Below are 23,423 nucleotides of genomic sequence, written 5' to 3' on the forward strand. Positions count from 1 at the left end.
CTCTCTTGCAGACCTTTGGGCAGCGCCTGTACCAGGAGTACACGTGCTACACTGTCTTCTTTATCAGCATTGAAATGTGCCAGATTGCTGACGTACTCATCCGCAAGACACGGCGTCTTTCTGTCTTCCAGCAGGGATTATTCCGGTAGGTGGCAGTCTGAGGAGGGCGGGGTTTGGGGAGGGGAGGGACTTCAATGCCATAGAGTCCAAATGCCAAAGTGGCCATTTTCTCCAGGGGAACTGATCTCTGTCGCCTGGAGATCAGTTGTAATCACGGGAGATCTCCAGCCACCACCTGGAGGTCAGCAAGCCTACCAACCAGCAGTGCCATATTGAGCTTTCCTATCCTAGCCACTGCCCAGCTAGAATGATTATTCCTTGCCTTCTTAAAGCCAAATGCACATATGTTATTCCCATTGCCAAATATGGCTTGGCTTTGTATTTTTGCATGCTGCTAACGCATGCACAGTGATGCCCTTTTGCTTTTGAATTGAAAAGAATTGATATCATGCTCTTCCCCAGAAACGGATGCATCTTGGTCTCTGCAGCTTCTAGCAACACTTTTTGGATAGCACAGAGGAGTTTAGGGAGATCTCTTCAGTCCCTGAATTTTTAATTTCATTTTAAAAAACAACACAAAAATAAAAAATGGAGGTGAAGCAACTGGCATGAACCATGTGTAGGTCCTGAGCTACCAGGTGGCTCTATACTGGTTCCTCACCCCAGCATACCCATGGATCCAGACACCACCACATTTCTGGCTACGGTCCTGCATGAGCTGTCTCTTGCATTATTGCATCACACTTGTGGCTGAGCAACCGATACCTGATGGATTTCCTTGGGGCCGGCCACAGAGAGCCTTAGGAGCCCTCCTTTGCCCTTGGGTCAATGCAGCTTCACTCTCAAGTCTGCCCCCTACTTGGTCTGCCACCAAGCCTCAAGTCTCCTCTTCCCCACGCCCTTCCCTTTGCAGAAACAAAGTACTGGTGATCGCCATCGTCTTCCAGATCTGCGTCGGCTGCTTCCTCTGCTACTGCCCTGGGATGCCCAACATATTCAATTTCATGCCCATACGGTAAGGACTTGCCGAAAGCGTTAGTTTGCTGTGAGCCAAGTGTTTTTAATTGGGTTTACTTGAAAGAGTGGTATTGTTGTTGTATTCCTATGTTGTTAGCTATACCGAGCCACATTTTAATTTTTAAAAAAGGGAGGGAGAGAGACAGAGAGACAAAGACAGAGAGAGAGACAGACAGAAAGTCAGAGAGACAGAGAGAGAGAGACAGAGAGACAGAGAGACAGAGAGAGAGAGACAGAGAGAGAGAGAGACAGAGAGAGAGAGAGACAGAGAGAGAGAGACAGAGAGACAGAGAGACACAGAAAGAGAAAGAAAGAGAGAAAGAAAGAGAGAAAGAAAGAAAGAGAGAAAGAGAGAAAGAGAGAGAGAAAGAGAGAGAGAAAGAGAGAGAGAAAGAGAAAGAGAAAGAGAGAAAGAAAGAGAGAGAGAGAGAAAGAGAGAGAAAGAAAGAAAGAGAGAAAGAAAGAAAAAGAGAGAGAGAGAGAAAGAGAGAAAGAAAGAAAGAGAGAAAGAAAGAAAGAGAGAAAGAAAGAGAGAAAGAAAGAGAGAAAGAAAGAGAGAAAGAAAGAGAGAAAGAAAGAGAGAAAGAAAGAGAGAAAGAAAGAGAGAAAGAAAGAAAGAAAGAAAGAAAGAAAGAAAGAAAGAAAGAAAGAAAGAAAGAAAGAAAGAAAGAAAGACAGTATAGTATCTGGGAGGCCCAGGCTCGAAGCCTCACTCATACCATGGAAGCTTACTGGGTGACCTTGGGCCAGTCTCACTTTATCAGCCTCAATTACCTCACAGGGTTGTTGTGAGGATGAAATGGAGGAGAGGAGAATGTAAGTTGCCTTGTGCCCCCTTTAGGGAGAAAAGCGGTGTACAAATAAATTTTTAAAAACTAAAACACCTAGAACTTCTGCCCCATATGCATCAGGGCATTTATTTTAACGTGGGGGGGGTGTATGTTAATCATAAGATTGTCCTTCCTAAGAGACCCAAACAGTACAGCTCATTCTACCACCTCTCTGCGCTGCGTGACTCAGGGCTGATTGCCTGTTTGAGCCTGAATGGGACAGGGAAACGCAGCAGGGGAACAGACAAAAGCTCCCTTTGGTTCAGCACCATGGACAGGGGTCTCGAGTTGTTCCAAGCGGCCCCGCCGCAAACCCTTATCACAAAAGTACAGTCTTGCTGGTGGAAGTGTCTGCTTGATGTTCCGCTGCCCCTCTAGGCAACAGCCCGCTTAAGAATGACTTGTCTGAATTTATTTAGATGCGTACCCTGCTTTTTCTCTGAGCGACTCAAAAGAGCTTGCGGTAAAAGATGCCAGCCAGGACATTTCTAACCTAATTCAGAACTCTCTCTTCGCGATGGGAGCTCCAGATCGGTCGCCCTGTTCGTCTGCAGCCGCAAAATAAAATAGCTGTCCGGCAGCACACTAACACCTTTCCATTTTAATCAGTTTGGTCAGTCTTTGAGCTGCCCCTGGGCTACTGTTGCATTTCGTATCTTCATGGCCAAGCTCTGCCGAGCTTTTCTTTCTGTGACTCCACCAACTGCTTTGAGTCCCCCCCAATTTGCAGTCCACCCTTCCAACTGCATTTAAATGCCACATGGTTGGTTACCAAGGCTTTCACTCCATGGCTGTTCATTTATGTCTGGCTCCAAGCTAATGAGCGCTGCCCGAAAAAGTACATCCGATGTCCAATGGCCCCTGCATGGCAAAACGCAGTCCATAGGACATTGCTCGCTCCAGATGGACTTTTTGAACGAACCTGGACACTGGATAGCATCGGGGCAGAGGCTGAAACTTCTGCTACATGAATGGAGCCAACCTGAAAGATGAAAGGCTAGAAGCTGATTCGCACCAGCAGGGGGCGCTCAGGCCAGCTTTGACCAATCCAAAGGGCTGGCCGTCGAGCTCAATCGACCGCCCTAGAAGGTGGCGTCCAACTGACCTTTCCTTTCCCCGGTCCTTCCCAGATTCCAGTGGTGGCTAGTGCCGCTTCCCTATGGCATCCTCATCTTTGTCTACGACGAGATCCGAAAGCTGGGAGTCCGGAGGCACCCAGGAAGTAAGTCATCCCGAGGCAAGGCCACATGAGGCTGCTGTCTCCTACTTCTCCCACACTGATGGTCCCTGCCTAAACGAGAAGTCTGTCCCCCCTGCCCCCGGCTTCTATTTCTATTTTCACAACACTGGGGAAAGCAGTTTTGCACTTACCTGTAACTGTTGTTCATCGAGTGTCTTCAGTGCAGGCACACATTGGATCTGTGCATGCGGTGTCCCAATGTGGAACTGCACAGAAGATCCATGGTGATCATCTGCTCCTTTCTTCAGTCCGATTTATTTGTACCCCAATTAGGAGCCCCGTGGCACAGAGTGGTCAGCTGCAGTACTGCAGTCCAAGCTCTGCTCAAGACCTGAGTTCAATCCTGACGAAGTCGGTTTCAGGTAGCCGGCTCAAGGTTGACTCGGCCTTCCACCCTTCCGAGGTCGGTAAAACGAGTACCCAGCTTGCTGGGGGTAAAGTGTAGAAGACTGGGGAAGGCCATGGCAAACCACCCTGTAAACAGTCTGCCTAATCAACATCAGAATGTCACGTCACCCCATGGGTCAGTAATAACCCAGTGCTTGCACAGGGGACCATTTTTACCTTTACCCCAATTAGACTTGTTCCCTTCGGTATCTCCCAAGTTAGAGATTTCCAATCTATATTGCCCAAGATATGGCAGTTTGGGTCAGGCTAGCTACCAGCACCTTTGCTATGAACTCACTAGATTGGTTCTTCCTCCTGACAGGTTGGTGGGACAGAGAGCTCTACTACTGAACCCGGCGCTTTTTTGCAAAGAGTTGCCCCCTCCTCAGCTGCCCTCTTATTACACCATCTGGAACGAGAAGCAACAGCGACAAGGAACAGCTTCCCATCAGTCAATCAGCCATGCTTTCTGCATTTCCCGCCTCCAGATGAAGCTCCATATTCCAGCTCCTCGCGAGCAAAGAACTCGCCCTTCGCCAAGCCGTTGCTAGGGATCCAGTGAAACCTGGCTATGCGATCTTGCAGGAGGGCGGATTTGACAGAGCCGCACACACTGAGATCACTGCCGAGAGTAGAAGTTGGTACTTGGCAGCTGTTTGCTTCCGGGGGACTTAGGGTTGCCAACCTCCAGGCCATAGCTGGAGATCTCCCGCTATTACAACTGATCGCCTGCCAATAGAGATCAAGTCCCCTGCAGAAAATGGCCGCTTTGGCAACTGGACTCTATGGCATTGAAGTCCCTCCCCAGACCCTGCCCTCTTCAGGCTCCGCCCCAAAGATTTCCAGGTATTTCCCAACCTGGAGCTGGCAACCCTAGGGAAACTTCGGTATGCTTTTTAAAAATAGATAAATTAGTAAATAAAGAGGCCAAGGTTCTAGCACTCAAGGTTACAGAGGTAAACTTTGGACCCATCAGAAAGATGGCTGAGAAAACTCATAAGGGCTGGGGTAGCAGTAGCCAAGGTGGAGCAAGGTTTTCAGCAGTCCGGGCTCTAGTGTCCTGGGAAGCTCTTTCCCGTCCCCCCATGTAGCAGAACCAGAATAAATTATCTCAAACCACAAAAGGTGTTCCAGTTTGAATCATTTGTATGGAGTCCAGCTTTTCTGAATTTGGTTAGGAAAACGTGCAAATTTTGGGGGGCACATAGACACATGAAGCTACAGTGAATCAGACCACTGATCCAATATTGTCTACTCAGACTGGCAGCAGCTTTCCAGGGTCTCAGGCTGAGGTCTTTCACATCCCCTGCTACCTGATCCTTTTAATTGGAGATGCCGGGGATTGAACCATGGGACCTTCTGCATGCCAAGCAGATGCTCTACCACTGAGCCACAACCCCTCCCCCTATACGGCTTACACTGCTGCGGTGTTTTCACATGGGACATCGGATGATGCATTTACAGCCCAGGCTTGTAGACAGCCACATGAACAAGAAGAAGAAGAGGAAGAAGAGTTGGGTTTTATATGCTGATTTTCTCTACCTTTAAAGGAAAATCGAACTGGCTTAAAATCTCCTTCCCTTCCTCTCCCCACAAGAGACACCTTGTGAGGTAGGTGGAGCTGACAGAGTTTGGAGAGAGCTGTAACTACCCCAAGGTCACCCAGCTGGCTGCGTGTGGAGGAGTGGGGAATCAAACCTGGTCCAGATTAGAGTCTACAGCTCTTAACCACTACACGAAGCTGGCTCTGAGCCCCAAAGGCGCGTTAAGGACCACTTGCAGATGAAGCTTCACAGATCACTCGCAGCTATTGTTATCGTTGCCTCCATTCTGAATTTAGACAGTGAACTCCTTAAGACAGATACAAACTCCGCAAAGTCCCAGGACCCTGAAGACGCTCGATGAACCACAATGTACAGCAGGAGCCATTCCGCAGTAGTGGTTCTCAGTCAGTCTCTCTACATCAAGAAAATAATTATCCACACCTTTCAAACAAAGGCGGATTGCTCAGGTGGGGACGGAAACGCTCTTGGCCCTGCAAAGGAGATAGACGAGCCAAAGGTTGTTCTGGTAGAGGGCCCTCATGTGACTCGCCCAAGACATCTGCCCCCTATAAGCCCCTATGGTCACCAGGCATGCACGTGGACCATTTGTTCTCCCAACAATGGAGAACCAGTGTGGTGTAATGGCAGGCTAGCACCCTGGGCAACCCAGGGTTGGAATCTCCTCTTCCGCCATGGAAGCTCACTGGGTGACCCTGGGCCTCTCACAAACTCTCAGCAGGTCTGCCTCACAGGGTTGTTGTCGTAAAAAAATAGAGGAGGGGAGAACGATGTTCTAAGCCACTTGCAGTCGCAATGGTGGGCAGAAAAGCAGGGAGATAAATCAATAAATAAATGCATACATAAGCGCATGGACAGCTTAGCTGTCCGGCGGTGCAGCCAATGCTTGTTCCATGGTGGAAGACAGAGCCTCATTGGCTACTGGCCACAGTCTTAATGGCACCTCCATGTTAAGAGGCAGTCTACCACTATGTATGAATTGAGAGATGGGATAATGAGGAGGAGACGCTTTGGCCTCTGTGGCCAGCTTGGGGGCCTATCAAGGTTGAAATACCATACTAGAATAGCTGGACCATTTGTCTGATCCAGCGGGGCTTCTTTTCCATTCAGGCCTTTGCCAAGGAGAGAGAGGTTGTTCTTTTTTTTTGCCATCATGTCTTAGCAGCTAACATATGGCATACCCCAGGTGGGGTTTTCGAGGCAAGAGACGTTCAGAGGCCGTTCGCCAGTGTCTGCCTCTGCACAGCAACCCTGGTATTCCTTGGTGGTCTCCCATCCAAATACCAACCAGGGCCAGCCCTGCTTAGCTTCTGAGATCTGACGAGATCGGGCTAGCCTGAGCTATCCAGGTCAGGGTTAGGGTTAGGGTTAGGAGAGTTCTCGAGTCCCAGTTCCGCCTCCCCAACTATCTTGCCGACAGGACCCTTTCCAGAAGCAACCCAAAGCATTTGAAATTCACAAGCTGTGAAAAACGAAAACCAAGGGGGTTTATTATTATCGTTGGCGGTGAGTAGATACCAGGACAAAACTGCTCTCGCGGCGGGCAGGACTGAGCCGCACGTCACCTGGGCAACGGGGGCCTTGGCTGAATGTCCCTGGATGGACAGGTAGGCTGCTCCACCAATGGGAAAGAGGAGGAGGGCGTCTCCCTCAGTTGCTGTGCACCAGGGTGACAAAGAGCGTCAGGGAGCTGAGGGAAAGGAGGCCGGTGATGACCGCTTTGACCAGCAGCGCCGTCCAGCTGCCCAGCAGAAAAACGTGGACAAACGATCTGGAGAGAAGGAAAGAAATGGAGGAAGTTGGTGAGGGCCCAGGGGAGAGGAGAGCAGAAATGACCTCTGGCATTGACGTGGTGGTGGAAAGTGCTGTCAAGTCAGGGCCCACTTATGGAGACCCTGTGGGGTTTTCAAGAAAAGAGATGAACGGAGGTGGTTTGTCCCTCTCTCATAATACCAGAACGCGGGGTCATCTGCTGAAGCTGGAAGGTGACAAACTGAAAACAGATAAAAGGAAGGATTTCTTCACACAACACACAGTTCAATTGTGGAACTCCCTGCCCCAGGATGTGGTGACGGCTGCCAACTTGGAAGGCTTTAAGAGGGGAGTGGACATGTTCATGGAGGAGTATCCATGGCTACTAGTTAGAATGGATACTAGTCATGATGCATACCTATTCTATCCAGGATCAGAGGAGCATGCTGAACATATTAGGTCCTGTGGAACACAGGCAGGATAATGTTGCAGTCATCTCGTTTGTGGGCTTCCTAGAGGTACCTGGTTGGCCATTGTGTGATCAAACTGCTGGATTTGATGGGCCTTGGTCTGATCCAGCAGGGCCTTTCTTACTTTCTTTTGTTCTTATGTTATTGGCTGCCTTTGCATAGCAGCCCTGGACATCCTTGGTGGTCTCCCAACTAGGTGCCAACCAGAGCCAATCCTGCTTAGCTTCTGAGTCCACCACTCCAAACCACCGCTCTTAACCACTATACCACGCTGGTCTAGTACAGTGCTCCTTGATGTAGTACCTGTAGGTACTACTGTGGTCCACCAGCGTCTATCCTGGCGCTCACCTGCTTCTTCCCCAAAGCATTTCCTCTCCCATGCAAAGAGTTTTCCTCCACCTCTTTTAGAGCAGGAAGTGACTCAAAAGAGCCTCAGAGAGCCAGCGTGGTGTAGTGGTTACGTAGGCAGACCAGGATCTGGGAGCCCCAGCTTCGAATCCCCACGCTGCCATGGAAGCTCGCTGGGTGACTTTGGGCCAGTCCACACACTCTCCGTCTAACCTTCCCCACAGGGTTGTTGTGAGGATGAAAGGGAGGAGAGGAGACCGATGCAGGTTTTTGGGGTCCAAGGAGGGAGATAAATAAAGTAAACAAATAAATACATGAAATAAAAGAAGAACCTAGAGGGCATCAACCAGAAGCACCCACTGGGAACCAGATGGAACTCCCTGCCCCAGAGAGCCAGCGTGGTGTAGTGGTTAAGAATGGTGGTTTGGAGTGGTGGAGTCTGATCTGGAGAACCAGGCTTGATTCCCCACTCCTCCGCATGAGCGGCTGAGGCTAATCTGGTGAACTGGATTTGTTCCCCCACTCCTACACACAAAGCCTGCTGGGTGACCTAGGGCTAGTCACACTCTCTCAGCCCCACCCACCTCACAGGGTGTCTGTTGTGGGGAGGGGAAGGGAAGGTGCTTGTAAGCCGGTTTGAGTCTGCCTTAAGTGGTAGAGAAAGTCGGCATATAAAAACCAACTCTTCTTCCATTTTTGGTGCATGCTTAGCCTGGAACCCTTTCAATGTTTTGTGGAACTTTTCAAAATTTTGTGACTAGACACAACCCCTCTCCCATGGATAGTCACCCACTTGCAGAATTCCAAGAAGTATCTCAACAAGGTCAGGAACCTCTGGTCTAGCAGACAGAGCTTCTCAACCACTAGCCACTATAAGTCAACTCCTTAAGTTGCCGTTCTTGGTCCACATATATCCCTCCTTGGGGATGTGGAATGGTACTCTGTAGTCTGATCTCATCACCCTGTGGAAGCTAAGCAAGGTCGATACTTGGATGGGAGACCACCAAGGAAGGCTTTGCAGAGGAAGGCGATGGCAAACCACCTCTGCTTCTCCGAGAGCCAGTGTGGTGTAGTGGTTAGGAGCAGTAGACCCTAATCTGAAGAACTGGGTTTGATCCCCCGCTCCTCCACACGAGCGGCGGATTCTAATCTGGTGAACCGGGTTGGTCTCCCTGCCGAAGCCTGCCGGGAGACCTTGGGCCAGTCACAGTTCTCTCCAAACTCTCTCAGCCCCACCTACCTCACATGGTGTCTGTTGTGGGGAGAGGAAGGGAAGGCAATTATAAGTCGGTTTGAGATTCCTTAAAGGTTGAGAAAATCGGGGTATAAAAACCAACTCTTCTTCCCTTGGTTTAAAATCCCCTTGCTGGGGTCGACCCTCAGTCAGTTGCGACTTGACGGCACATACATACAGTACATATATATCCCTCCTTCCTTTTAACACTGAGCAGCGGGGGGGGGGATGCCCCAGAGCTTTCCCCACCAGGCATGATTGGCTTCAGAAAGGTGTTGACCTCCACCTCCTTCAGGCCATACCTGTGTCCCACCTACATCTTCCAAGAAGATATAGGTGGGACACACCTACATGAGTTTTGGGGGGGGGGGAAGATTTCTATAAGGAAAAGCCTTCTATAAGGCTTTTCCTTATAGAAACCTCCCCCCAAAAAACCCACAAAGTTGAACACATGAAGCTGCGTTATACTGAATCAGACCTTTGGTCCATCAAAGTCAGTATTGTCTACTCAGACCGGCAGCAGCTCTCCTGGGTCTCAGGCAGAGGTCTTTCACATCACCTACCTGTCTAGTCCCTTTAACTGGAGATGATGAGAATTGAACCAGGGACCCTCTGCATGCCAAGCAGATGCTCTACCACTGAGCCACAGTCTCTCCCCGAAACAAACAGTCTCTCCCCGTGAGCCAATTAACCGACCCCCGACACAGATCTCCACCCCACCTCTGCCCCAAAGCCACCAGCCACTCACTCCATGAAGAACGCTTTGTAGACGCTGACGCCCAAGAGGAAAGTGAGAGGCAGTCTGTAGTGTTTGGGTAAGTCATAGCGAGTAAACATCCACACCAGGGCAGCCGTAGCAATATAATGGACCTGGGGAGGTAGCAGCAGAGAGGAGATGGGAAATAAAGAGGGATGAATGAATGGAAATGTTATTGTATATAGCCACTAGCCATCAAAATTTGCTAAAACCAATAAATAATAATACAAATACAATGGATTTGCGAGTAAAATATTAAACGGATAATGGAATACACTAAAACATTTCAGTTTATATGATAAGTAGCTGCTTCTTCTGATACCACTTTAGACCTTATTTTCTTTGTGGCAAGACCAAACAAAGAAACTCTATATCAGGGGTGGGGAACCTCAGGCCCGGGGACTGTTTAAGACCCGTGAAATCATTTGGTCTGGCCCTTTGTGGGTCCTGGCAGATCTCTAGCTAAGAAGGCTCTAAGACTGGTGATCCGCCCCATCCCGCATACAGAATAGCCTCTATTCAAGGTGGATGTGAGTTTTTTTGTGGAGAAAAGGAACCTTTTTCCCCCTTGCAGAAGAGTCGTTAGCTATGGAGCTGCTAGGACCGCCCAAGACACTGTGTTAACCCTTTCCCACCTGGGCCATGGAGAAATGTATTCCCTCTGTACTACAAGACGGCTAGGGGCGGAAGTGGCGACAATGGAGGGGTTAAAGGGGGCAGGGCCAGAATGCGTGGGGGGGTTTTCTTAGCCAGTGTGTCCTCATTTCATCCCTGCAGGCGGAGGTAGCAGGAGCTGGCTGTAGAATCCGACCCCAACCATGCAGAGCAGGAGCAGCTCCGGCGTGCAGCTGGACGGCTACGCCCAGCTGGTGCAACAGACCATCCTGTGCCACCAGGTGGGCGAGTGCGCCACCGGATGGATGCCTGCCTGCTTGCCCGTGCGGGGGGAGTCATCTGGGGCAGCTGCCTGCTTGAGGCTTGGTCAGCTAATTTTTAAGCTGATAATTTTGTATGGCCCGAGAATGATGTTCTAAATGTCCAAAAGGACTTGGTGGGAAAAAGATTCCCCACCCCTGCTCTATATGATGCATATGCATCAATATCAGATAACAGAAATATAATTTTCTCTGCATCCGAGTGTGTATCAATACCGAATAATATTCCTGCCAAAAATTTAGCCCTGGCGACTCCCCAAGTATTTTCTATGGCACCATCCAGAGATCAAAGCAGTTCACATTTGACATTATGTCTCTAGAATGTGCTCAGAGCAGCTTTTTATTCTTTTTCATTTTTTCTTGATTTGAAGGACAGGATCCTTGAGGGCCTAACTACGCATTATATTTTCCTCTGAGTAAAGAACTCGGAAGCTGCAGAGACCCAGGTCCGCGTTCTCAGGTGCATGTTGCAGGTCCTGGACAGGGGACTCGATTCCCAGGAGTGCAGCGGCTGACTTGGATTGGGACCACAGCGTGTGCTAAGAGGGGGCTTACACCTCCCCCCACAATGCTTTCCTGAGCTGAAACAGCCCTGGAAGGCTGCCATTAACCATGTTTTTTGGGGGGGGGGGATCCGAGCATCAAAGACAACACAAAAGAGAGTTCCTCTGACCACGTACCCACCCTTGGCCCTCCAATGCACCTGGCATGAGAGCTTCTAGGAGTGTAGTGGTTAAGAGTGGTGGGTTCTAATCTGGTGAACCGGTTTGGTTTCCCCACTCCTACACATGAAGCCAACTGGGTGACCTTGGGCTAATCAGTTCTCTCCAAACTCTCTCAGCCCCACCTACCTCACAGGGTATCTGTTGTGGGGAGAGGAAGGGAAGGAGATTGTAAGCTAGTTTGATTCTCCTTAAAAGGTAGAGAAAATCAGCATATCAAAACCAACTCTTCTTCTACTTTTCCTCAAACCTCTGGTCCTGATGCTTTTCATTGTAGAAACAAATAACTGAATTCTTAATGTGTTCAGGTAACCTTACAGGTAAGTGCAACACTGTTCTTACACCACTGGGGAAAACAGTGTTGCACTTACCTGTAACGGTAAGAACCTTGGCCTCTTTATTTACTGATTTATCTATTTTTTAAAAGCATACTAAAGTTCCCCTAGGGTTGCCAGCTCCAGGATGGGAAATACCTGGAGATTTTTGGAGTGGAGCCTGAGGAGGATGGGGTTTCGGGAGGGGAAGGACTTCAATGCCATAGAGTCCAATTGACAAAGAGGCCATTTAAAAAAAATTCAAATCCAGCAAAACTCCAGATATTCACAGCCTTAGCATTTCTCCCCAGCCACCCAGGAGCCTGACTTCAGAGAAGCTCTCTGTAGGTCCTGGTCCAACTAGCACTCACCAGACTGATGTTGGAATCGATGCTCATCTGGATGTACTTCCAATCAAACTCGATACCGCGAGCTCCCACCCACAGTGGGATGCACCTGTGGGCGACAACGAGGTTTTCAGAAGCCACTTACACAAACAGCCATGCCCAGGGAGCTTGCAAAAGACCCCCCCCCCCCAAAGCACCTGCCAGGAATTGTTTCCCCAACAGGGATCTGGCGCTACCTTTCAACGCAGGAACACAGCACATCTGCTTCTCCACTGTTCACTTTATAAGGACAAGGGGAGGGGCTGTGGCTCAGTGGTAGAGCATCTGCTTGGCATGCAGAAGGTCCCAGGTTCAATCCCAGGCATCTCCGGTTAAAGGGACTAGGCAAGTAGGGGATGTGAAAGACCTCTGTCTGAGACCCTGGAGAGAAGCTGCTGGTCTAAGTAGACAATACTGACTTCGGTGGACCAAGGATCTGATTCAGTGTAAGGCAGCTTCATGTGTTCATTCGTTCCTTATGTATCACTCCAATTTTATTCCAGTTTGCAGACAGATCCGGCACATTTTCTATATCTATTCTCCTTGCAGATTGTCTTCATGAAACCACCCTTAAGGTGGCAAAATGTGGCACTTTGACTTGGACAACAAGAGAGATGTTCCAATCCTTTTATTAACCACCTTGTATTACTGAAATCAGCAATTAATTAGGTTATGATTTTTTTGTGGCCTTAGATTTTTTTACCTGTTTCTAGCTTGGGCTTTTGTGTCGGTGTTGACTGTTGCATGATCATAATGAATGAATGAACACGTGTCCATGAACAAATGAAGCTGCCTTATCCTGAGTCAGACCCTTGGTATATCAAGGGCAAAATTGTCAGCTCTAACTAGCAGCTGCTCTCCAGGGCAGGGTTTTTCACATAATCTGCTGTCTGATCCCTTAACTGCAGGTGGCAGGGATTGAAACTGGGACATTCTGCTTGTAATACAAAACGCTCTACCACTGAGCCCCCCCCCCCACTAGCTACAGAGGTCTCCCTGAATTAAACCTAAATGTGCATACTCCAGAACACTCATCACAAGGACTCTTCTCAGTGCCAAGATTCATCTCTGGAACATGCAAGAGCCCCTAAAGTGCAGACTTGGATTTGGAAGAACCTGGGTTCAAATCCCCATTCTGCCATGGAAGCTCGCTGAGGGACCTTGGGCACTTTCATACACACCAAATCATGCCCTTCCAATCCACTTTCAAGGCACTTTGCAGCTGGACTTTGCTGAATGAAACGGCAAAATCAACTTGCAAACCATCATTAAAGTGCATTGAAAGTGGATTAGAAGGGCATTATTCTGCATGTGTGAAAGCACCCTTTCTCTCTGCCTAACCTGCCTCACAGGGCTGTTGTGAAAATAAAATGAAGGCCAGGAGAACGAAGTAGACTGCCCTGAGCTCCTCGGAGGAAATGTGGTATATAAAATGCACATAAGGCAGACATAACTCACCGGGACATGATGAGCTCTGCTGTGGCCCAGCCCATGGCAGCCACCATGATCTTGTACTCCCCTTTCCCTGCATTCCTGGACATCACCAGATGCAAACCCACCAGGTCAGCCAGGTCAACGGTGGCTTTCATGAATTCCTGTCACAAGACAAGGGAGAAAGGATCATAACACCTAACACACGAAGCTGCCTTATACTGAATCAGACCCTTGGTCCATCAAGGTCAGTATTGTCTACTCTGACTGGCAGCCGCTCTCCAGGGTCTCAGTCTGAGGTCTTTCAAATCTCTTTTAACTAGAGATGCCGGGGATTGAACCTGGGAACCTTTGCATGCAAAGCAGAGGCTCTATCACTGAGCCACGGCCCCTCCCTGCTGGATCAGAAGAGCAACTGGCAAACTGCCCTGGGATTCTGCCTCCCCAGGCACTCAAACGCACAACTCTTTAATACGGCTGTTCCCGTACATTTGGTAGGACCTCCCGAGTCATTAAAGCTGATACGGTAGCATCCACTAGGGGTGACACTAATAAACATTTACCTAGTACAGGGCTTTTCTGCATTCTCAATTTCTTTGCTTGTAAGTTCCTGTTTCTTGGGGGGGGGGGGGTTCCAGTCCCGCACATGCTTTGTTCCCTCTGGTGGTCGATTTGATATGACACAAGTTTATATCCAGCTTAAAAACCTGCCGTTTAAATCAGCAGGGCGATACGCTGGAATTAAACTTGTGTCGTATCACATCGGCCACTAGAGGGAGCAAAACACGTGCCGAACTAGAGGAAAAACTCCAAAGAAACAGGAACTTAGAAGCGAGGAAAATGAGAATGCAGAAAAGCCCACAGTTAGGCACAACAGTGCTAAAATCAACCTAGAATATTCTGTACCAAGACCCACCCACCTCTGGATTCTAACATAGTTCTGAGATAGAGATTCTGTGGAAGGCTTCTTCTGATGCTCAACATTTTTTTCCATTTTTTAAAAAAAATCAAAATTAATAATAGTTACAGAGCACCAGCAACCTCCTCCATTTTTACAATAATTCATAAAATATTAAAGGCAACATTTTATCACATGCCTTATTGTTCCCAAACATAATAATATCCACCGTTGGTTGAACTGGTTTAAATGTTGCCAGTTATTTCTTATGGAACTCCGATAGTATGTCAATTTCTCATCAATGCAACCTGCTGAATAGGACTTCAGCCAGCTGTTATTAGACAGGGGTTCATTTTTCTTCCAGTTTGCAGCAATAACCACTTTTTGCTCCACTTACTCCAATGAAGTCGTAGGCGCCTGCTCCGCCCTCCCAGGTTGGAAAGAACGTGGCTAAAAACAGCATCTGTAAGATAAGTCAGCAATAAATGCAGGAAGGGGCCGGGTTAAAACATAGTAGGTACAGACCTAGAGAAGGTGGTTTCAGTCATCCAAGCAAGAGTTTCCCCCTAAAGAACCAACGTGGTGTTACAGACTTTGACATATTAGAGCACATGAACTATGGAATCAGTTGTGTTCATATGCAGAAATATTACATGTAAAAGCAAAATATACAGCAAAGGTTGTAATTTCCTTTTAGAAGGAAAAGAAAGCCTGAATATTTTTGCCAGAGGCTTATGTTTCTGAATTATTCTGTCAAATTGGTTCTTATAGGTTATCCGGGCTGTGTGACCGTGGTCTTGGTATTTTCTTTCCTGACGTTTCGCCAGCAGCTGTGGCAGGCATCTTCAGAGGAGTAACACTGAAGGACAGTGTCTCTCAGTGTCAAGTGTGTAGGAAGAGTAATATATAGTCAGAAAGGGGTTGGGTTTGAGCTGAATCATTGTCCTGCAAAAAGTATCAAAGGTAATGTGCTAATCATTGTCCTGTATCAAGATAATGTGCTAATGAGGGTGTGGTATGTTAATATGGAACCATTGTATCCTGAAGTGATCTGTTAATGTGTGAAATCCAAGGCTAATCTGCATGGCTATTGTGGACTGTAGTCTTTGTTAGTCTGGAGGTTTTCCTCACAAGTAGGGTTGCAAACTTCTTCTCTGCCTACATAGCCAGGGTTGCCAACCTCCAGGTACTAGATGGAAATCTCCTGCTTTTACAACTGATCTCTAGCCGATAGAGATCAGTTCACCTGGAGAAAATGGCTGCTTTGGCAATGGGACTCTATGGCATCGAAGTCCCTCCCCAAACGCCACCCTCCTCAGGCTCCACCCCCCAAAATCTCCAGGTATTTCCCAACCCGGAGCTGGCATCCCTACTCACATGGCTGTTGTGAGGATAAAATGGAAGATAGGACGAACATGCAAGCGACTTTGGCTCCCCATTGGAGAGGAAGAGATGGGTGAGTACGAGCAAAGTCAATAAAATAAAATGTACCTTGCAGAGCTGGACAAAGAGGTAGGTGGCCCCAGCCTGGACACATCGCCAGAAGGCATTGTACTCTGACCTAAAAGTGGTGAGAATATAAAAAACAAAAGGTGTTGAGACGGATCCTTGCAAAGGGAAGGGCACACTGGAAGCCCCCGGAAGCCCCGACTTACAGTCCGCTGCACTTGTAGGTGATGAAATAGGGGAAGTACGCCAGGGCAAAACAGTTGCCAAAGTGGAAGAGGGTCATCTTGGCACCAGCCTGCTGGATCCCAGCTCAAGAGCAAGGCGGGTGGCCAACGTCCCCCCTAGCACCTCCAGGGTGTTCCTTAGGAAAGGGAAGATTGTTTTTCAAAGCATAGCCAAGAACAAGGCAAACCTCTTCTCTGCCTATATAACTAGGGTTGCCAACCTCCTTTCATGTGATTATTTTAGCAAATAAGAATGAAATCATATTTAAGTATTTTTTCATGTATAGGAATGGAACTGAAGAAAACAGAAACGATCGTCTTCCTATCAACTTCTACATGAAGAAATCTCTTTTGCCCTTATTCCACAGTACTTTTGTATTTTGTACCTTATGGACTATAGAAATAGTATTTATGAACAAGTGTACCTTTTGGACTATTGAAATAGTTTTGGATATAGCATTGTCAGTCCTTTTCGTTGTTTATGTGTGCACTTAATACACTTTGTCACAGTTCTAGTATTGTCAATTGTGATTGCCAGATTGCACTTCCTTCCTTACCTGTCGGTATTAGTGCAGAGGTGTTTATTTTGATTGCTCTCAACCTCCAGGTGGTGGCAGATCTCCTGCTATTACCACTGATCTCCAGCCGATAGAGATCAGTTCACCTGGAGAAAACGGCCACTTGGTCCACTGGACTCTATGGCATTGAAGGCCCTCCCCTCCCCAAACCCCGCCCTCCTCAGGCTCCGCCCCAAAAACCTCCCGCCAGTTGCCAAGAGGGACCTGGCGACCCTACTAACAGGGCTACCCCCCCCAATCTGAAATTACTGTCGCTCATCCGGTGGCTCAATACTGCGCATTCCGTAAATTGCGCATTCCGTAAAATGCGCAATTTATGGGAGAATGGGAGGCTTGGAAGAATTATTGTGAACAAGAATTGCATATGGGGAAAATGGAAGGTTACTCTTTGATCTGATCCATAACGTAGTATATATATAATTGATCGAAAGAAAAATTAGGTCCATTATAAAGTATTTAAAGGTAAAACGGATGCAATGATAATATTAGGATCAGAAAATATAAACGATAAAATATACGATTTTATTCTGAGGTAGGAGGTGGTGATGGGGAAGTCAACTTATCAGTTAATTGATTTATAGTTTAAACAATTTTTTTTACTCTTTCTTACTTTTATGATTTACCTTTTAAATTGTATATTTATATATTATATTTTATAATATTATATATTTTCAAATTATATATTTGAAAAATTAATAAAAAATCATGTAAAAAATAATAATACTGTGCATTCCGATGGGCAGCGCACGGGGGTCTCAGGCAGAGCGAGGTCTTGCCCAGCCCACCCCCGCGACCCTTTCCAGCAGAGATGCTGGGGTCCCAGCCCGGAACCGTCTGCCTCGGTTGCTTCCAGACCTGGCCCCACCAAGCCGGGATCGCCTCCGTGCAAAGCATGGATCCCAGGCCGCGATCTGCTGGTTTTTTAAGCGAAACTCGCGCCTCTGCGTTGCAATAAAAAGGCTTTCCGTGGCCAGAGACCCCGCGGGCAACCTCCTCCGCCCCCAGCCCCAGTTTCTCCCAGGCACTCACTAACACTCACCCACGTCCCCCTTCTCGGCCGCATTTACGCATGCGCACAGCGCCCCCTCCCGTCTCCCTCCTCCTCTCCTCAGCGCTGGGAAGTGTAGTTCTCGCTTCCGCCCGCGGCTACCCGCTCCGGAGACCGGCGCACTACAACCCCCAGAGGGCCTCGCGCCAGGGGCGTCCCTGCCTCGTGGGAGCGGCAGTCCTTCGTTTAAATGCTCGCGTGCTGCGTCGCGCAACAGAGAGAGTCGGGAGGGGGAGAGTTCTGTCGGAGCGGTGCACGATGGGAACGGCCTGAATTAGCGGCCGGGCGAAGGGGGGGGGGGAGAACGTGATCGTTCGAAGAGGTGCATTGTGGGGATTGTGGTTCTTTACGCAGCTACCCTGGGCTGCGCGGGGATTGCACCTGTTTAGAAGCGAACGGTTGCACTTCGCGTTGCACAAGTCATAGTTGCATGTGCGTCTGTTCCGACCGATAGTCGCAGTTTGTTTTGAGAAATGCAATTAAATTCCGCTGATTTTGAAAAAAAAAAAATTAACTGACGGGCATGAGATATACTGATAGGGTTGCCAACCACCAGGTAGTGTAATGCCCAGATATAAGGGCTGGATTAGAACACTATGTATTCATACGCACACACGTGGAAGCTTTGGGAAGCTGGCATCCGGGAGCCATGAACCAACAAATCATGCTCTCTGTGCCTGGTACGGCCTCTCACCAGTAGAGAGCTCTGAATTACGTTCATCTTCAGAAATGTGGTTTCTAGTTACTAAGATCACAAGACCGAGGACTTGCTTAGAGACAGCCTTCGGCCAATATCTATGGCTATGCTAATTAGAGTGAAGTAGACACTTAATGTGCATTGGTGCTTTTGTGTATCATTCTGTTTGTCAGCAGCCACGGGCCTGCCCCGTGCGAATGCATAAATGATACTGACTTTCCTTTGTTTCTCTGGTGAGTAACTCTGCATTTTGTTTGTGGGTTATTTCACCCCAGGGTCTTTGTTTCGCTAAATAAAGAACTGTTGCTTATTTTAACCACCTCCTAGTTGTCTTCATTGGACTCTATAAGACAACCAGGGCACTTCAGTAGTAGCAGGCGATCTGCTAATTCAACTGATCTCCAGCCGACAGAGATCACATCACTTGGAGAAAAACGGCCGCTTTGGCAAATGGACTCTATGGCATTGAAGTCCCTCCCCTCCCCAAACCCCGCCCTCCTCAGGCTCTGCCCCAAAAATCTCCCGCTGGTTGTGAAGGGGGACCTGCCTGAAGGGGTAATTTTGTGTTCGATTGTCCACTTCAATTTGCAAGCCTGTTACACTTGTGGGTGTTCGCTGCAGTTCTCGTGTGCGTATAGTTGACCTATGCATACACTGGGGTTGCCAGTTTTGGGTTGGGAAATACTTGGAGATTTTGGGGGTGGAGTCTGGAGCGGGCAGGGTTTGGAGAGGGGATGGACCTCAGCAGGGTTTTAATGCCATAGAGCCCATTTTCCACAGCAGCCATTTTCTCCAGGTGAATTGCTCTCTGTCACCTGGAAATCAATTCCAATACCAGGAGATCTCCAGCTAGTAGCTGGAGGTTGGCAACCCTAGTTCTCCCAGAGAAAATGGGAGCTTTGGAGGCTGGACTTTATGGCATCACATCTCGGCTGAGCCCCCTTCTTGAGCACCTCCCCAAATGTCTAAGAATTTGGCAAACCAGAATTAGCAACCCTATGAGCTGTCTATGATCCTCTCTCTTCCGTCCATGTGCCTACTCTCATGGCATTAAACGGAGATGATCTCTGGCTGTTAAGGGAGAAAATGGGAGAAGTAAGATAAAAAGAAGAAAGAAGAGTTGGTTGTTACACCCTGCATTTTCTCTACCTTTAAGGGGTCCTTAAGCGGCTTACATCGCCTTTGCTTCCCCACAACAGACACCTTGTGAGGTAGGTGGGGCTGAGAGAGTTTGGAGATAACTGTGACTTGTCCAAGGTCACCCCGCTGTCTTCATGTGGAAGAGTGGGGAAACCAACCCAGTTCACCAGGTTAGAGTCCGCAACTCATGTAGAGGAGTGGGGAATCAAACCTGGTTCTCCAGATTAGAGTCCACCACTCTTAACCACTACACCATCCCTAATGGCTGCTCCTGGTTGTCTTTCTAGTTGTACCAGTCCTATTTCAGACACCACCGATTCTCCTTGTGGGCCAGCCTCTTCATCTCTCTTTCCTAGTGGAAGCAATTGTTCAGAGAGAGGATTTCCTCTTTGGAAACCCTCATTCAAATTTGCAGGATGCCCCAGTTTGAGATTGCATAACCTGGCCTACGCATCCGGGCAGGTGCACTGCAGATTGCCCCAAAGAGATAATGTACCCATCCTCCTAAAACAGGCTGTGATCCATGTTCCTTCAACAGCTGGCCCAGGACAGAGCAGAGACCAGTCCCCATTGCCTCAGACTTAAAGATGGGCAGCTTTTCCTACTGCCTAAATTACTGTTCTGTATCCAGCTTCACTTTCATATCCGTGTCTTTGTTTTTAGAAACGTAATCACCTTCTCCCTTGCGAGACTGGATGTCTTGCCATCTGCAAATCAGTACGGGAGATTTCAAAATCTACCTTATTCTGCTAGGACCTGCCCTTGTGGAAGGAGTTGTATTGAAACTATCTCACACACTATTTTACTGTCCCTACTATGCAGAAACTGTCCAAATTTTTCATTGCCTGTCTTGGCAAACAACCCTGATTCCACTAAGGTGTCCTTTCTTCTGAATAACAGTTCTTCCAGTATAATGGTGAAAGTGGCCAAATTCTTGCAGTGTTATAAAAGCGCGTTTTGATAAAACTCAGAGGGCCGTTCTAGAACTGTAATAGTTTGGCGTGTGCAATAATTTTATTGTCTCACGTGCATATTTTATGCCATTAAAGGTTTTTGGTATCTGTATTAGAAATCTAATCAAACCAAGCCAGCTCCGACTGTTTGGGTGATTGATGTCTTCAGAGAAGGTAAATCTGTGTTGGGCTGTACAACATCTGAGTTCAAGTGGGAGCTCATACTCTCCATAGAATCACAGAGAAAACTAGCATGACAGAGAGAAAGCCGGGCTGGACTCGGCTCTCTGACAGTTCCCTATATATTGGGAGGCTGGTGGGGTGGGAGGCTGGTGGGGTGGGTGGGTGGCGGGGACTGGTGTGAAGGAACATTCCATGATGAGTCACCACCTACAGTCCGGAGTGGTACAAACCAGGCACAGGTTTTACAACTTGAGAACTAGGGCTTCTATGAATGTCAGGGATAGAGGTCGGTCAAAGCATTTTGCCTGTTAGCGGCTGATCTGAGGCAGGAGACACAATTAAGCAATCAGCACCACGTGTAAGGGAGGGCCCTGCTCTAGCACAATTCTACACACTGAGGCAGCAAAACACTCAACGTATGACAATAGCTGAAGCTATCGTTGCATATAAAACTACCTGATCCTGAATCAGACCTGCGACAGAAAAGCGCTCCGCATATGCTCAGATATGCTTTCTTGAGAGCCAGCATGGTGTAGTGGTTAGGAGTGGTGGACTCTATCTGGAGAACTGGGGGGGGGGTTAATTCCCCACTCCTCCATGAGCAGTGGACTCTAATCTGGTGAATCGGGTTGGTTTCCCTGCTCCCCCGTGTGAAGCCAGCTGGGTGACCTTGGGCCAGTCACAGTTCTCTCTGAATTCTCAGCCCCACCTACCTTACAAGGTGTCTGTTGGGGGTAGAGGAAGGGGATTGTAATTATCCTTAAAAGGTAGAGAAGTCAAAATATAAAAACCAACTCTTCTTCTTTGTTACTTTCCAAAGGACTTGAAGCACACATCCTGAGACTGAGTCTTCTAGAGCACTACAGCTACATCTGTCAAGGACTTGAACTGCCTTTCTACCTGACACCCAGCGGAAAGGGGCCTTTGATGATGAACAGGCTAGAAGAATGTGGTCTACAAGGTTGCTAATCTACTAATCTGCTTCTCAAACCAAGCCAGGATGGAGCCCAGTCAATAATGGCGCATCAGGTGATTCTCTCTACACTCGTGCGCACCAATCACAAACCCCACGCTCAGCTCATGAATCATCTGCTCCAATTCAGGCCAGTGCTGTTTATTCCTCTCTGCGGAAGGATCTCATCCTGCTGACGTGATCTTTTAAGTAGATCAGGCACCACCATCATACTCCTCTCGTCCCGCATGGGGCAGAATGACCTTGAATAAGACAATGGATTACTTATCACGACCAAACAGACCTCATGGTCTCACCAGGGTGGAAAAGTTTCATTCAACGTTGAAGCTGAAGCCCAGGAGATCTGCAACAGTAAGCATTAAAAAGGAGTCCTTGGGCATCCTTAAAAGATTCAGATACATCCCGGAATGGGACTTGGGGGGCTAGAGCAATTGAATGATGAACAAGTTTAGGCTGGAGTAACTTTGCATAGGATTGCTCTGTAAATCTCTTAGGGTTACAGCCAAAGGTTCTGGTCCGCAGAAGCCTTGTTCAGCAAACGAGCCACGCTCCATCCTGGGGTGTAAATAGTAGCACTCAACTCACACAAGAATGAGACATAGCAGACCATTTGCCCCTTCTACTGGCCAGTGCAACACCTCTGGGAACGCTGGATTGCCAGGTCACCAGAACTAAGATTCCCAACCTCCAGGTTACAGAAAAGAGCAAAAGTCCAGTGGCACCTTAAAGACTAACAAAGTTTCTGGCAGGGCATGAGGTTTCGTGAGCCTCAGCTCACTTCTTCAGGTATCTGTGGAGATCTCCCGCTATTACATCTGATCTCCAAGCAACAGAGGTCAGTTCACCTGGAGAAAATGGCTGCTTTGGAAGGTGGACTCTATGGTACTATACCCCCTGAAGTCCCTCCCCATACCTCACCCTCTTAGGCTCCAAACCCAACTCCAGGTACTTCCCAATCCAGAGCTGGCAGCCCTAACCAGAACCGATGTCACTATGCTACCTTGCCTCTGTGTTGATTTCTGAATTATTATACTCTTAACTGCTCCCATGTGGAAGTCCCTTGAGTCTGCTTTTCTCAGAGAACAGTCACAGAGCTACATTTTCTGAAGGGCTAGTTACAGTACGCTGGAAAGCCGTAAGACAAATCAGAGCCCTTTCACCCTCTCTGCCATCTCACATTTTGGTTTGGGCCCAGCAAGTTCTACTGTAGATCTTGGGGGTGACATTTATGGCAAAACCCACACATTAGACCGCGTGAGCAGCATTTAAAGGCTACAGATTCTGGAGTGTTCACAAAACATTCCACCTTCTGTTGGAGGCAAGGACTCTTTGGCAGATCAGCCAACTCACAGAGAGATAGGAAGGCTGGACAATGGGTACTGTTGAGACGTTTGCAAGGGCAAATGTTGTCCTTTGCCAAGTTCAGAACTGAAGGCTTTCTGTCTCAGAAATGACTGCGCTTTAAGGAAAGCTCTCAGCAGCCACTGAATAGCTCTGTTGAGAGATGCGATCTCTGGAGGTTAGGCCAGATTCACCTGAAGCCTCTAAAGCAGTGGTTCCCAACCTTTTTTTGACCAGGGACCACTAGGACTTTTTTGTTCGGTGCAGAGACCCCAAGGTTCAAAATAAAAATTCCGGGAATTTGAAAATAAACTTTAATCATAACTGTTAGTTAAACATTAAACTTAGAATTATATTTAAATATATATATATTATAATAGAGAACTTTTAATTGAAAATATTAATTTTTATGGGTTTATAACTTTGTTTCGCAGACCTTAATTTAGTTCTCGCGGACCCCTGGGGGTCCATGGACCCCTGGTTGGGAACCAGTG

General features: G+C 48.0%; 2 protein-coding genes across 2 annotated transcripts in view; one reads left to right on the forward strand and one right to left on the reverse strand.

The window, feature by feature from the left end:
* Positions 1-3,885, forward strand: part of ATP4A (ATPase H+/K+ transporting subunit alpha) — a 42,257-nt gene extending 38,372 nt beyond the window's left edge. The window contains exons 20-23 of the mRNA XM_056847527.1: positions 12-145; positions 974-1,075; positions 3,038-3,129; positions 3,857-3,885. Of these exons, the coding sequence (XP_056703505.1) occupies positions 12-145; positions 974-1,075; positions 3,038-3,129; positions 3,857-3,885 (357 nt within the window). The remainder of the gene's footprint in view (positions 1-11; positions 146-973; positions 1,076-3,037; positions 3,130-3,856) is intronic.
* Positions 3,886-6,724: 2,839 nt separating this feature from the next.
* On the reverse strand, positions 6,725-16,149 carry TMEM147 (transmembrane protein 147). Its single transcript, XM_056847528.1, has 7 exons — positions 15,999-16,149; positions 15,835-15,904; positions 14,741-14,806; positions 13,473-13,609; positions 12,000-12,084; positions 9,649-9,770; positions 6,725-6,867 (listed from the first exon to the last, which is right to left on the reverse strand). The coding sequence occupies exons 1-7, from the start codon at positions 16,073-16,075 to the stop codon at positions 6,747-6,749; spliced, it is 678 nt and encodes a 225-aa protein (XP_056703506.1). The 5' UTR covers positions 16,076-16,149; the 3' UTR covers positions 6,725-6,746.
* Positions 16,150-23,423: the final 7,274 nt, after the last annotated feature.

This window comes from Euleptes europaea, chromosome 3, assembly GCF_029931775.1.
Source record: "Euleptes europaea isolate rEulEur1 chromosome 3, rEulEur1.hap1, whole genome shotgun sequence".
NCBI classification, from domain to species: Eukaryota; Metazoa; Chordata; class Lepidosauria; order Squamata; family Sphaerodactylidae; genus Euleptes; species Euleptes europaea.

Bases quoted from the DNA above. Each gene is read 5' to 3' on its own strand.
- TMEM147 (XM_056847528.1), bottom strand. From the start codon at position 16,075: ATGACCCTCTTCCACTTTGGCAACTGTTTTGCCCTGGCGTACTTCCCC. The intron at 13,610-14,740 runs GTAAGTGGAGCA...GTCTTGTGACAG, and splicing joins GCGCCTACGACTTCATTGGA to GAATTCATGAAAGCCACCGT. The intron at 9,771-11,999 runs GTGAGTGCTAGT...CTACCTCCCCAG, and splicing joins TCGATTCCAACATCAGTCTG to GTCCATTATATTGCTACGGC.